Source organism: Symphalangus syndactylus, chromosome 5 (assembly GCF_028878055.3).
Source record: "Symphalangus syndactylus isolate Jambi chromosome 5, NHGRI_mSymSyn1-v2.1_pri, whole genome shotgun sequence".
In the NCBI taxonomy this organism is placed as follows: domain Eukaryota; kingdom Metazoa; phylum Chordata; class Mammalia; order Primates; family Hylobatidae; genus Symphalangus; species Symphalangus syndactylus.
Genome location: NC_072427.2, coordinates 129,121,818 through 129,136,519, shown reverse-complemented (window position 1 = coordinate 129,136,519; position 14,702 = coordinate 129,121,818). Strand labels below are relative to the sequence as shown.

General features: G+C 42.1%; 1 protein-coding gene across 20 annotated transcripts in view; it reads right to left on the bottom strand.

Annotated features, from left to right (window-relative positions):
- PPIP5K1 (diphosphoinositol pentakisphosphate kinase 1) overlaps positions 1–14,702 on the bottom strand; it is a 56,913-nt gene that overhangs the window by 2,441 nt on the left and 39,770 nt on the right. For 19 of the 20 annotated variants that reach the window (XM_055276791.2, XM_063639537.1, XM_063639538.1 and 16 more), the window contains one exon: positions 3,681–3,794. In XM_055276791.2, the coding sequence (XP_055132766.2) occupies positions 3,681–3,794 (114 nt within the window). Of the gene's footprint in view, positions 1–359; positions 480–3,680; positions 3,795–14,702 lie in introns of all 20 variants that reach the window. The other variant, XM_063639539.1, reaches the window with a different exon arrangement.

The window sequence follows — 14,702 nt, the reverse complement described above, 5'->3', positions numbered from 1 at the left end:
CAAGGCCTCTCATTCCTACTTTGGAAGCATATGAATACTTTAGCCCAGTGGTTCATAATCAAAATCATGAAAACAATTTTTTTAAATACTAATTTCCAGTTTTCAACTCCAGAGATTCTAATTCTATAGGTTTAGTGTAAAGGTGTAGCTTGGAGGAGGGAGGAGGAAGAAGGCAATATAATTTTGTTGGAACACTCCCAATTGAATCTGATGTACACCTTCTGTTAAGAATCATTCTTTAAAGCAATCAATGTATTTCTGGGGCAGAGGTAATCATTATTTATAGCCCAAATGATAAGTTGGAAGAAGAATGTAGAAAAACCATGTAAATCAGAACAATAGGAAAGAAAATGGTTTACCTGGCTGGGTGCGGTGGCTCACGCCTGTAATCCTAGCACTTTGGGAGGCCGAGGCAGGCAGATCACTTGAGGTCAGGAGCTCTAAACCAGCCTGGCCAACATGGCGAAACCTTGTCTCTACTAAAAATATAAAAATTAGCCAGGCGTAGTGGCAGCTGTCTGTAATCCCAGCTACTCAGGAGGCTGAGGCAGGAGAATCACTTGAACCCCAGAGGTGGAGGTTGCAGTGAGCCGAAATCATGCCACTGTACTCCAGCCTGGGCAACAAAGCAAGACTCTATCTCAGGAAAAAAAAAAAAGAAAGAAAGAAAATGGTTTACCCAAAAATGGAAGATGGCCATGGAATTTCTACACGGCAGTTCTTAACCTTTCTAGGGGTCAGTGGCCCCTTTGAAGTACTAAGTCATAGATATCTTCCAGGAAAAATGTATATAAGAATATTCACACTAATCTTTACATGTGATTCCTGAAGCTCATAGACTCTAGCCTGAAACCACATCTATGGATCCAGAGTTAAGACGCTTGTAAGTCCTGGGACATACAATGTTACAAGATTGTGCACATTATATACACAGAAAACATTAAAAAACTGATTTCCTACATCCTGACAGTAGTGTAATAAAGACCTCAGAGTCTTCAATTACACTGTGGGATGATTCCTACTCCATCCTCTACTGCTTCATTGACCTCTAGTAAGGGACTAACCTACTTTTCCCTTGGTAAATATCATTTTTGTTGATATTATTATAATGATATATTAAAGCACTATAGTATCAATAATGACAGATTCTGGGAAAAGGGAACATCAGAACATATTGCCATTGAAGAAAACCTTGAAAAGTTGGTAAACCTGAGCCTACAAAGGCTCAATCCGTCATTGAGTTGAAGGTATGCTAGTTATCTCTCTTCTGTAAAGAATCAAAGGAGAGGCCGGGCGCGGTGGCTCACACCTGTAATCCCAGCACTTTGGGAGGCTGAGGTGGGCAGATCACAAGGTCAGGAGTTCGAGACCAGCCTGACCAACATAGTGAAACTCCTTCTCTACTAAAAATGCAAAAAAAAATTAGCTGGGCGTGGTAGTGCATGCCTGTAATCCCAGATACTCAGGAGGCTGAGGCAGGAGAATCACTTGAACCCAGGAGGTGGAGGTTGCAGTGAGCCGAGATCGCACCATTGCACTCCAGCCTGGATGACAGAGCAAGACTCCATCTAAAAAAAAAAAAAAAAAAAAAGAAGAATCAAAGGAGGCACGCTTCAAGCAGAAAAAGAAGCCAGGCGCGGTGGCTCATGCCTGTAATCCCAACACTTTGGGAGGCCGAGGTGGGTGGATCACTTGAGATCAGGAGTTCGAAACCAGCCTGGCCAACATGGCAAAACCCCGTCTCTACTAAAAATACAAAAACTAGCCAGGTGTGGTGGCATGTGCCTGTAATCCCAGTTACTCGGGAGGCTGAGGCAGGAGAATCGCTTGAGCCCAGGATGTGGAGGTTGCAGTGAGCCAAGATCGCGCCACTGTATTCCAGCCTGGGTGACAGAGCAAGACTCTATCTCAAAAAAAAAAAAAAAATAGAGAAGATCATGGCTTTGAACCAGCAAGGCTTTAAGAGATATGGACCCTATTTCTGACGCAGACATACAGACCCTAAAGAAGATGTTTACCAGTGAGGCTACACACCTGATACTGAGTCAAAAATCTGATACTAGATGGAAAAAAAGAAAAAGAAAAGATGTAAGCTGAGCTTTACCCAAGTAAAGAAGTAGCCTTAATATCCTGCTAGTGGTCTGATTCAGGCAAATCAAACAGGTCAAACAGAAACAGAAGAGGGAGAAGGGTAAGATTTCCAGGGGCACAGAAATCATAAACACTCCAGGAAACAGGTAAAAAGGGCAATGGCCCTACAAAGAGTGTAGGATAATCTGAAATTCAGGGGAGGAATTCTTGGTGTCAGAGAGGAAAGTTTCTTCCTCAAACAGGATGCCAGAAAAAGGGTAAAATGCTACAACTGTTAAATCCAATGCTGAATGAAGTAAAAATCTTTACTTCGGTCCTATCCAAATAAAATAATGAAAGGCATATTTGATTTCAGTTATTCCCCGGAGGCAGGATGATACTTCACCAGTGCCTCTGGCCCATATCCCCACCTCCAATTACCACCGGTAGCTCCTCCTCTCTATAGTCACTCTAACAACTCTGTGTGGCTCCACTGCTCACACTGTTACCAAAAATAACTAGTGATAGATTAGAGATAATAAACAAGATGGGAAAAAGCAGCACCTCAACTTAAACTAAAAACTGAAAACAGACAACAGAGAGAAGAGTCATGTAGAAATAAGTAGCAGATTCTAGTCTCTCCTGCTCCCAGCTTTTTTCGTTTGTTTGTTTTTTGTTTCTGAGGCGGAGTCTCACTCTGTCGCCCAGGCTGGAGTGCAGTGGCGCCATCTCGGCTCACTGCAAGCTCTGCCTCCCGGGTTCACGCCACTCTCCTGCCTCAGCCTTCCGAGTAGCTGGGACTACAGGCACCCGCCACCACACCAAGCTAATTTTTTGTATTTTTAGTAGAGACGAGGTTTCACCGTGTTAGCCAGGAAGGTCTCGATCTCCTGACCTCGTGATCTGCCCGCCTCGGCCTCCCACAGTGCTGGGATTACAGGCGTGAGCCATCATGCCCGGCCTCCTGCTCCCAGCTTTTCTAAATATCTAGGTTGTCTGCTAGTCATATTTACCGGAGAAACCTGTAGAGATCAAATAGGGATCAAAGGAGAATGAAGCCTCCATTCTCTCTTCCCCAAAGAGCCCTTTGAGGAAGAACTTCTCTCCAAATCAAAAATTATTCCTCTGAGGCAGGCGGGTCACCTGAGGTTGGGAGTTTGAGACCAGCCTGACCAATATGGAGAAACCCCGTCTCTACTAAAAATACAAAATTTAGCTGGGCATGGTGGTGCATGCCTGTAATCCCAGCTACTTGGGAGGCTGAGGCAGGAGAATCGCTTGAAATTGGGAGGCAGAGGTTGCAGTGAGCCAAGATCGTGCCTGGGCAACAAGGGCAAAACTCTATCCCTCAAAAAAAAAAAAATTATTCCTAATACTGCAGAAAAGCTTCTCTCCAATGAAATAGAAGGAACATGGAGAACAGAGGTAAAGAGAGAGAATAAACAGATTCTTCTTTCATCTTAGAAATGGCAGATGAGACTGCTTCCCAGAATGGATATTCCTAGTCTTTCAACCCTCACCTTCTTTGACCTCATGCAACAGGCCCCTCATTCACCAATCACTCCAGTCTTCGTGACTTTTGTCTAGGCAGTTCCAAAAGGATTACTTACACCAAGGGGGCTTCTCAGAGCGCTGCTGGAGTTGCAGGGGAGGTGAATGAAGAGTACGTGGTGGAGAAAATGGGTTATCTGACGCCTGGCTGCTGTGCATGGAATCAAAGAGGGCTGGAAAGGAGGTAAAGTGAAGGGAGAGGGAAGAAAAAAAGACATATGAGGAAGAATCCAGGAGCCACAGGTTCTCAACATAAGTCAAAGCCAACTTACCCTTCCTTGGCTGAGAAGTAGCATTTCCTGGGGACCCTTCAACCAAACCATTTTCAATTTTTTAAACTTTGTATTATGAACATTTTCAAACATATATTTTTAAAAAGTAGTTGAAAGACTGGTGCAGTCAATGCCCATATACCCGTCCCCTAGATTTAACACATTGACATTTTTGCCATACTTGTTTCATCTATTTCTGCATGCTAAAGTGTTTTAAAATAAATGACAGACATTATGAAACATGTCACCTCTAAATACTTCAAAATGCATCTCTAAAATATAAGAAATGGCTGGGTGCAGTGGCTCATGCCTGTAATCCTAACACTTTAGGAGGTAGAGGCAGGTGGATCACTTGAGGCCAGGAGTTCAAGACCAGCCTGGCCAACACAGCAAAACCCCATCTCTACTAAAAATACAAAAATGAGCCGGCATGGTGGCACATGCCTGTAATCCCAGCTATTCGGAAGGCTGAGGCTTGAGAATTGCTTGAACTTGGGAGGCAGAGGTTGCAGTGAGCTGAGATCGCACCACTGCACTCCAGCCTGGGCAACAGAGTGAAGCTCTGTCTCAATAATAATAATAAAATATAAGAAATTTTTCCAGCTGGGTGTGGTGGCTCATGCCTGTAAACCAGCACGTTGGGAGGCCAAGGTGGGTGGATCACTTGAGGCCAGGAGTTCAAGACAAGCCTGGTCAACATGGAGAAATCCCGTCTCTACTAAAAATATAAAAATTAAGGCCGGGCACAGTGGCTCACGCCTGTAATCCCAGCACTTTAGGAGGCCGGGGCAGGCAGATCACGAGGTCAGGAGTTCAAGACCAGCCTGACCAACATGGTGAAACCCCGTCTCTACTAAAAATACAAAAATTAGCCGGGTGTGGTGGCACATGCCTGTAATCCCAGCTATTTAGGAGGCTGAGGCAGGAGAATTGCTTGAACCCGGGAAGCAGAGGTTGCAGTCAGCCGAGATCGCATCATTGTGCTCCAGCCTGGGCGACAGAGCAAGACTCTGTCTCAAAAAAAAAAAAAAAAAATTAGCTGGGTGTGGTAGTACGTGACTGTAATCCCAGCTATTTGGGAGGTTGAGGCATGAGAATCACTTGAACCCAGGAGGCAGAGGTTGCACAGTGAGCAGAGATTGTGCCACTGCACTCTACCACGGGTGACAGAGAGAGACTCTATCTCAAAAAAAAAAAAAAAAAAGAAGAGAAAAGATATAAAGAAATTTTTCCAACATAGCCAAACACCATTAACAAGCTAAACAAAATTAAAAATTATTGCCTAGCATCATTCAATACCCAGTCCATATTCAAATTTTTCCAATTATTCCCCTAAATGTCTTTTATAAAAGCATCCAAACATGAACCATGCACTGCATCTTGTTATGTCTTTGAAGTGTCTTTTAATCTAGAATAGTGCAGCCTCTCCTTTTTTCATAGTAACTTTTTTGAAACAGGGTCTCGCTGTCACCCAGGCTGGAGTGCAGTGGTGTGATCACAGCTCACTGCAGTCTTGACCTCCTGGCTCAAGCGATCATCACACCTCAGCCCCTTGAGTAGCTGGGACTACAGGCACATATCACCACTCCTGGCTAATTTTTTGTATTTTAGTAGAGATGGGCTTTTACCATGCTGCCTAGGCTGATCTTGAACTCCTGGGCTCAAGCAATCTGCCCACCTCAGCCTTCCAAAGTGTTAGGATTACAGGCGTGAGCTACCATCCCCAGCCCATAGTAACTTTTTGAAAAGAAGGTCAGGCACGGTGGCTCATGCCTGTAATCCCAGCACTTTGGGAGGCCAAGGCGGGTAGATCACCTGAGACCAGGAAGTCAAGACCAGCCTGGCCAATATGGAGAAACCCCATTTCTACAAAAAATACAAAAATTAGCCAGGCATGGTGGTGGGCGCCTGTAATCTCAGCTACTCAGGAGGCTGAAGCAGGAGAATCACTTGAACCTTGAACCCGGGAGGCAGAGGTTGCAGTGAGCCAAGATCATGCCACTGCACTCCAGCCTGGGCAACAAAGCAAGACTCCATCCCCCAAAAAAAAGAGAAAAAGAGAAAAGGGAAAGGAACAGGCCAGTTGTCTTTGCAGAAGGTCATGTCCCACATTCTGGACTTGTCTGATTGTTTCCACACAGAATCATTTAACTTATTTCACTATCCCTTGTATTCCCTATTAACTGGAAATTGATCTAACTTAGCTGATTTATGTTAAATAATTTTGCTAAGAATACTTTAAGAGGTGATCCCATGTATTGTATATTGCATCATACTGGAGGCATATTGTCTCATTGTCCCATTATAAGTAAGGCTAAGTTTACTAACTAGGTTAATGTGGCACAAACAAGATCTCATTGTGAAGCTTTCCCCTTCTGATTAGGGGTGATCCTTTGGGGAATGTCTAGTTCTCCACCATCAACTGGCATATTTTCTGTAAAGAAGAGCTTTCCTTCTGCAAATGGGACTATTTGATTATACTGAACTACAGTTCTCACTGAAAAGGCAGAATGTTTATTTCCCTTTAATTGGTTTTCAGAGTAGAGAGTTAGTGAAAAATATTCTCCAATAGTGGTGGATGAGTATTAATTTGTCTTATTTACTTAATTTTGGTGGTGGGGGGACAGAGTCTTGCTCTGTCACCCATGCTAGAGTGCAGTGGTACGATCACAGCTCACTGAAGCCTCAAACTCCCAGGTTCAAGCGATCCTCCAACCTCAGCTTCCTGAGTAGCTGGGACTACAGGCACATAGCACAATGCCTAGCTCATTTCTGCATTTTTGTAGAGATGGGGTTTCACCATGTTGCCCGGGCTGGTCTCGAACTCCTGAACTCAAGTGATTCCCCTGCCTCGGCCTTCCAAAGTGCTGGGATTACAGGTGCATGAGCTACCTTGCCCAACACCCAGCTCTTGTTTTCATTCATTATGAGCTTGTGGATTTTTATTATATATATTCAGTGTGTGTGTGTGTGTGTGTGTGTGTGTGTGTGTTTTAGAGACAAGGTCTTACTCTGTCAGTAGCTGGAATGCAGTGATGCTAGCATAGTTCACTGCAGCCTCAAACTCCTGGGCTCAAGCAATCCTCCAACATCAGCCCACTGAGCAACTAGGACTATAGGTGTGTGCCACCATGCCTGGCTAATTTTTTAATTGTCTTAGAGATAAGATCTAGCCATGTTGCTCAGGCTGGTCTAAACCCCTAGGCTCAAGCGATACTCCCACTTCAGCCTCCTGAGTAGCTACATTCAGTGTACTTCAATCAACTACATAATTATCCTTTTTAATGCTCAAATTGTCCCAATTTTGGTCACTGGGAGCCTCTTTGGCCTTGACTGCTTCCTTGCTTTCCTTTACAACATGCTGCAAGATCATCCTGGGCTTTCTTCGCCCTCAACCATGCATTCTAAACAAAATTGGTTCTTGGTGGGGGTAAAAAAATCTTAGCTATTCCAATGGTTTATGGTCCACCAAATGGTCACAATACATAAACAGATATATGATATATCTGTGGTGTTAAAATTTCATGTGGTAGGAGGTAATTAGGGAAAAAAATTCTAAAAAAAACTCCTGGTTGGGTGAGGGGAGGGGGGAGGGATAGCATTAGGAGATATACCTAATGTTAAATGATGAGTTAATGGGTGCAGCACACCAACATGGCACATGTATACATATGTAACAAACCTGCATGTTGTGCACATGTACCTTAGAACTTAAAGTATAATAATAATAATAAAATAAATAAATAAATAAATAAAAATTAAAAAAAAAACTCCTGGGATGGAGGGTAATTTCTAAAAAGCTTTAAAAAAACCCTGCTCTAGACCAAAAATCAAGTTATTTCCCCATGGAATCCTGGTTACTTTTAGTGGATAATGGTACATAGAGACCAAAATCTAGTTGCTAAAGGAGCTCATGCTACATTTCCCAATGCATAGTACTAGAAAAAGCACTTAAAAACCAGAATTCAATTGATATTTCCAATTCATATTTATCATTACAGTATTTTAAAAGTCTTTTGAATTTATACTTCTATCTAATTTATCTTACTTTGAAAATACTGGTTCCTAATAACAGGAACGTAATTCCTTATTTGCTACTCTATAATGCATATATATTCACACACTATATACGTAGTATCAATATCACTGTAGTATCAATATCACTATTAACAATTAAACTACTGAATAAGGATTACAATTATAGTTCCTTTTGTCTCACTAAAGAACTGATAAAGTATTCTAAAGTTATTTGAAAAATTATTTTACCTGTGTGGTTATGTTACTATTTTGATATACAGTTAGGGTCATTTCTTTCTTTTTTTGCAATTTTAGGTTTTGTTTCTTTTCTTTTTTAACTTTATATTTTGAAAAACATTTACAGGCTCACAAGTCAAAGCTATACAAAAAGGCACACTCAGAGAAACTGCGTTTCCTTCATGCCCTTCAGCCCCATTCCGTATTGTTAACTCTGAGGTAATAAATTTTGTTTCTGGTTTATACTTCTAGCAAGTATTTTTTGTAAATACATATGTATTTTTTCTTTATTTCCCCTCTCTACTTACAATATAGGTAACATACTATTAACACTATTCTACGTCGTTTTTTTCACTTAATAATATATCCTGGTGATTATTTCATATTAGATCACATAGAGCTTCCTCATTAGTTTTAACAGATGCATAGTATTGAACTGAGTGGACATACCACAGCTTTTTCAACCACTCTTGCACTAAAGAATTTCTGAGTCATTTCCAATATTTTGCCACTTTAAATAATGTCATAATGAATAACTGTATATAAATGTTATTTCAGGCTGGGAGCAGTGGCTTACATCTATAATCCCAGCACTTTGGGAGGCTTAGGTGGGAGAGTCATTGAGGACAGGAGTTCAAGACCAGCCTGGGCAATAAAGTGAGAATCTGTCTCTACAAAAAATTTTAAAAATTAGCTGGGCATGGTGGCACATGCCTGTAGTCCCAGCTATTTGGGAGGCTGAGGCAGGAGGATCACTTGAACACAGGATTCCAGGCTTCAGTGATCATGCCACTGTTCTCCAGGCATGATCATGCCACAGTACTCCAGCCTAGGTGACAGAGCAAGACGCTGTCTCTAAAAAAATACATAAATAAGTAAATGTTATTTCAACTTTGCATAGAAATGGCTTCAGAATAGATTCTTAAAAGTGGATTATTGGGGCCGGATGTGGTGGCTCACGCCTGTAATTCCAGCACTTTGGGAGGCAGAGGCAGGCAGATCACGAGGTCAGGAGATCGAGATCATCCTGGCTAACACAGTGAAATCCTGTCCCTACTAAAAATACAAATAATTAGCCAGGTGTAGTGATGGGCACCTGTAGTCCCAGCTACTCAGGAGGCTGAGGCAGGAGAATGATGTGAACCCGGGAGGCAGAGCTTGCAGTGAGCCGAGATGGCGCTACTGCACTCCAGCCTGGGCGACAGAGCGAGACTCCGTCTCACACACACAAAAAAAAAGTGGATTATTGGATCAGAGGTTAACTATAATTCTGTGAGATACTACAAAATTTACCTCCATAGAGATTGTACCATTTTGTACCCCCACCAACAATGTACAGGATTTCTAGTTTCACCAGACTTGCCAAGAGAGTGTATTGTCAAACTTTTGGATTTTTTCCAATCTAACGGGAGAAATAATATCTCAGTGTAGTTTTAATTTTCATATCTCTTATAGAAGGTTAAGCATAATTTCATATGTATAATGGCTATCTGCATTTCTTTCTCTGTACACTTCTTTTTTTTTTTTTTTTAGTGATGGGGTTGTTCAGGTTGGAGTGTAGTAGCACAATCATAGCTCACTCCATCCTCAAACTCCTGGGCTTCAGTGATCCTTCTGTCTGGGCCTCCCAAAGTGCTGCTATTATAGGCATGAGTCACTGCACCTGGCCTAATTTATCAACCTTTTTTTTGCTTCACAAGTTTGACTTTGAGTCAGAATTAGGCTTTCCTTACTTTCAGATGATAAAGGAATTTACCACTAACACCCTGCTTACTTTTAGTACTTGCATGGTTTAATTTTTTTTATTGAGGTGAAATCCACATAACATAAAAGTTAGCCATCTTAAAGTGTATAATTCTGTGGCATTTCGTACACCCACAGTGTTGTGCAACCACCACCTCTATCTAGTTCCAAAACATTTTCGTCACCCCAGAAGAAACCCCATATCCATTAAGAAGTCAATCCCAGCTGCTCAGCCTATGGACTAGCCATTCTTTTATTCCTTTACTTTCTTAATAAACTTGCTTTCACTTTATGGGAAAAAAAAAAAAAAGAAGTCAATCCCCATTCCATCCTACTCCCAAACCCTGGAAACCACCAATCTGCTTTCCGTCTCTATGGATTTACTTATTCTGGATATTTCATATAAATAAAATCATACAATATGTGACTTTTTGTGTTTGGTTTCTTTCATTTGGCATAATGTTTTTAAGGTTCATTCACATTTTAATATGTATCGGTACTTCATTCCTTTTTATAGCTCAGTAATATTCCATTGTATGTACATACTATATTTTATCTATTCATTGACATTTCAGTTGTTTCTACCTTTTGACTTTTTGAGAAAGGGTCTTGCTCTGTCATCAAGGCTGAAGTGCAATGGTGTGATCATAGCTCACTGTAACCTTGAATTCCTGGGTTCAAGTGATCCTCCTGCCTCAGCCTCCAGAGTAGCTAAGACTACAGGTGCCCACCACCGTGACTGGCTAATTTTTTTATTTCGTATTTTGTAGAGATATGTTGTCCAGGCTGGTCTTGAACTCCTGGTCTTAAGCAATCCTCCTGCCTTGGCCTAACAAAGAGCTGGGATTACAGGTGTGAGCCATCACCCTCAGCTTTGATTATTGTGAATAGTGTTGCCATGAACATCTGTGTGTATTTGTTTGAGTACCTGTTTTCAATCTTTTTTTTTTTGAGACAGGGTCTCATTCTGACACCCAGGCTGGAGTGCAGTGGCATGAACTTGGCTTATTACAGTCTCAACCTCTGCGGCTCAGGTGATTCTTCCACCTCAGTCTCCTGAGTAGCTTGGACTACAGGTGTGTACCACCATGCCCAGGTAATTTTCTGTATTTTTTTGTGGAGACAAGGTTTCACCATGTTGCACAGGCTGGTCTTGAACTCCTGGGCTCAAGTGATCCACCCATCTTGGCCTCCCAAAGAGCTGGGATTACAGGCATGAGCCACTGTGCCCAGCCTATGTTTAATTTTTTGAGGAACAAACTGTTTCCCACAGTAGCTGTACTATTTTATACTTCCATTAGCACTGTATGAGAGTTCCAGTTTGTCCACATCCTAACACTTTCTTTTCTTTCTTTTTTTTTTTTAATGGCTATCCAGTGGGTGTGAAGTGGTATCTCACTGTGGTTTCGATTTGTATATCCCTAAACTAATGAGAGTTAGCATCTTTTCATGTGCTTCTTAGCTATTCACAGGTCTTCTTTGGAGAATGTCAATTCAAGTCCTTTGCTCCTTTTTAAACTATGTTGTCTTTTTGTTGTTATCACCTGTACTCATTAGATATATCATTTGTAAATATTTTCTCCCTTTCTGTAGTTGTTATTTTACTTTTTGATAATATCCTTTGATGCACAAATATTTTTAGTTTTGGTGAAGTCTAATTATTTTTTCTTTTGTTGCTTATACTTTTGTTCTACAAATCCATTGCCAAATTTAAGGTCATTAAGATTTACTGTATGACTTCTTCAAAGAGATTTATAATTTTAACTCTTATACTTAGGTCATTGATCCATTTTGAGTTAATATTTTCATATGGCATGAGGTAGGGGTGAATGAGTTCTTTTTCAGTGTGAATACCTAGTGGTTTCAGCACCACTTATTGAAGAGACTATTCTTTCTCCATTGAATAGTTTTGACATCCTTGTTGAAAATCAACTGGCCATAGATGTTTAATTCTGGACTCTTGATTCTATTCTAGTGGTCTATATGTTTATACTTATGGCAATACCACACTGTTTTGATTACTATAGCTTTGCAATACATTTGGAAACTAGGAAGTTTGAGTCCTCCAGTTTTGTTTTGCTTTTTCAAGATTCTTTTGGCTGTTCAGGCCCTCTTACAGTTCCCTATGAATTAGAGGGGTCAGCTTTTCCATTTCTGAAGAAAAGCCATTAAAATTCTGATAGGGATTGCATTAAATCCATAGATCACTTTGGGGAATACTGCCATCTTAACAATATCATGTCTTCAACATGAACATGAAATGCCTTTCCATTTATATAGGTCCTCTTTAATTTTTTCTTTTTTGAGACAGGGTCTCACTTTGTCACCTAGGCTAGAGTGCTGGTAGCTGGGCTACAGGCACGCATCACCATACCCATGTAATTTTTTTTTTCAAGATGGAGTCTTGCTCTGTCACCCAGGCTGGAGTGCACTGGTGTGATCTCAGCTCACTGCAACCTCTGCCTCCCGGGTTCAGGCAATTCTCCTGCCTCAGCCTCCCAAGTAGCTGGGACTACAGGCACCTGCCACTGTGCCTGGCTATTTTTTTATTATTATTATTATTTTTTTTTTTAGTAGAGACAGGGTTTCATCATGTTGGCCAGGCTGGTCTCAAACTCCTGACCTTGTGATCTGCCTGCTTCAGCCTCCCAAAGTGTTGGGATTACAGGTGTGAGCCACCACACCCAGCCTTTTTTTTCTTTTTCTTTTAATTTTTTGTAGAGACAGGGTTTCTCCATGCTGATCAGGCTGGTCTTGAACTCGTGAGCTTTAGCAATCTGCCTGCCTTGGCCTCCCAAAGTGTTGGGATTACAGGTGTGAGCCACTGCACCCTATGTTGTTGCTTTTTTTTTTAAAGCAAGACAGGGTTTCACTCTGTTGCCCAGGCAGGAGTGCAGTGGTGCAATCATGGCTCACTGCAGTCTTGACCTTCCAGGTTCAGCTGATCCTCCTGCCTCAGCCTCCCAAGTAGCTAGGAATAAGAGGCGCATGCGACCACACCCAGCTAAGTTATCTTAAAAATTATTTGTAGACCCTGGGTGTGGTGGCTCACGCCTGTAATCCCAACACTTTGGGATGCCAAGGTGGGTGGATCACCTGAGGTCAGGAGTTTGAGAGCAATGTGGCCAACATGGTGAAACCCCGTCTCTACTAAAATTAGAAAAAAATTAGCTGGGCATGATGGCAAGCACCCGTAATCCCAGCTACTCAGGAGGCTGAGGCAGGAGAATCACTTGAACCTGGAAGACGGAGGTTCCAGTGAGTGGAGATTGCGCCACTGCACCCCAGCCTGGGCGACAGAGTGAGACTCCATCTCAAAAAAAAAAAAAAAAAAAAAAAAAATATATATATATATATATATATAAAATTTGTAGAGACAGGGCCCTATGTTGCCTAGGCTGGTCTTGAACTTCTTGGCTCAAGCAATCCTTCTGCCTCAGCCTCCCAAAGTGCTGGAATTACAGGCATGAACCACTGCACCTGGCCTTCCTTAATTTCTTTCAGCAATGTTTTGTAGTTTTTGGTGTACAAATCTTTCAACTTCTTGGTTAAATTTGTTCCCAGGCATTTTATTCTTTTGAATGCTATGGAAAATATAATTGTCTTTATTATTTCCTTTTTCAGTTGTTCATTGCTGGTGTATATAAACACAATTGGGCCAGACACCATGGCTCATGCCTGTAATCTCAGCACTTTGGGAGGCCGAGGTGGCAGGATCACTTGAAGCCAGGAGTTCAAGAACAGCCTAGGCAATATGGCAATAGCACATCTCTACAAAAAATTAGGCAGGCGTGGTGGCACATGCCTGTGGTCCTACCTACTTGGGAGGCTCAGGTGGGAGGATCACTTGAGCCTGGGAGGCAGAGGTTTCAGTGAGCTGAGATCATGCCAGTGCACTCCAGCCTGGGCAACAGAGCAACAACCTGTCTTAAAAAAAAAATCTTTATACAAATTTTAAAAAATATTTTATACACCTGGGCACAGTGGCTCATGCCTATAACCCCAGCACTTTGGGAGGCTGAGGTGGGAGGATCACTTGAGCCCAGGAATTCGAGACCAGCCTGGGCAACATGGCAAAACCCCATCTCTACAAAAAATACAAAAATTAGCTGGATGTGGTGGTATATGCCTATAGTCCCAGCTACTTGGGAGGCTGAGGTGGAAGGATTGCTCCAGCACAGGAGGTCAAGCAGTGAGCCATGATGGCACAACTGCACTCAAGCCTGGGTGACAGAATAAGACCCTATCTCCGCAAAAAATTATTTTATAGAGACGAGGTCTTGCTATGTTGACCACACTGGTCTCGAACTCCTGGCCTCAAGTAGTGATCCTCCTGCCTTAGCCTCTCAAAGTGCCAGGATTACAGGTACAAGCCACTGAGCCCAGCCCACAAGATTTTTGTGAGTTGATCTTTCTTTTTTCTTTCTTTTTTTTTTTTTTTTTTTTTTTTCTGAGACAGAGTGTTGCTCTATCATCCAGGCTAAAGTACAGTGATGTGATCACCAGTCACTGCAACCTTGACCTCCTATGCTCAGGCCATCCTCCTCCCTCAGCCTCCCAGTTAGCTGGGACTACAGGTACGCACCAACATGCCTGGCTAATTTTTTAATTTTTTTTTTTGTAGAGAGAGTATCTCCCTATGTTGTCCAGGCTTGTCTCAAACTCCAGGGCTCAAGTGATCCTGCCACCTCAGCTCCCAAAATGCTGGGAACACAGGCGTAAGCCACTGTGCCCAGTCTGAGTTCATCCTGTAACCTGCAACTCTGCTAAATTTGTTCGTTAGCTTTAATAGCCGCTTTTTTATTGTTGTTT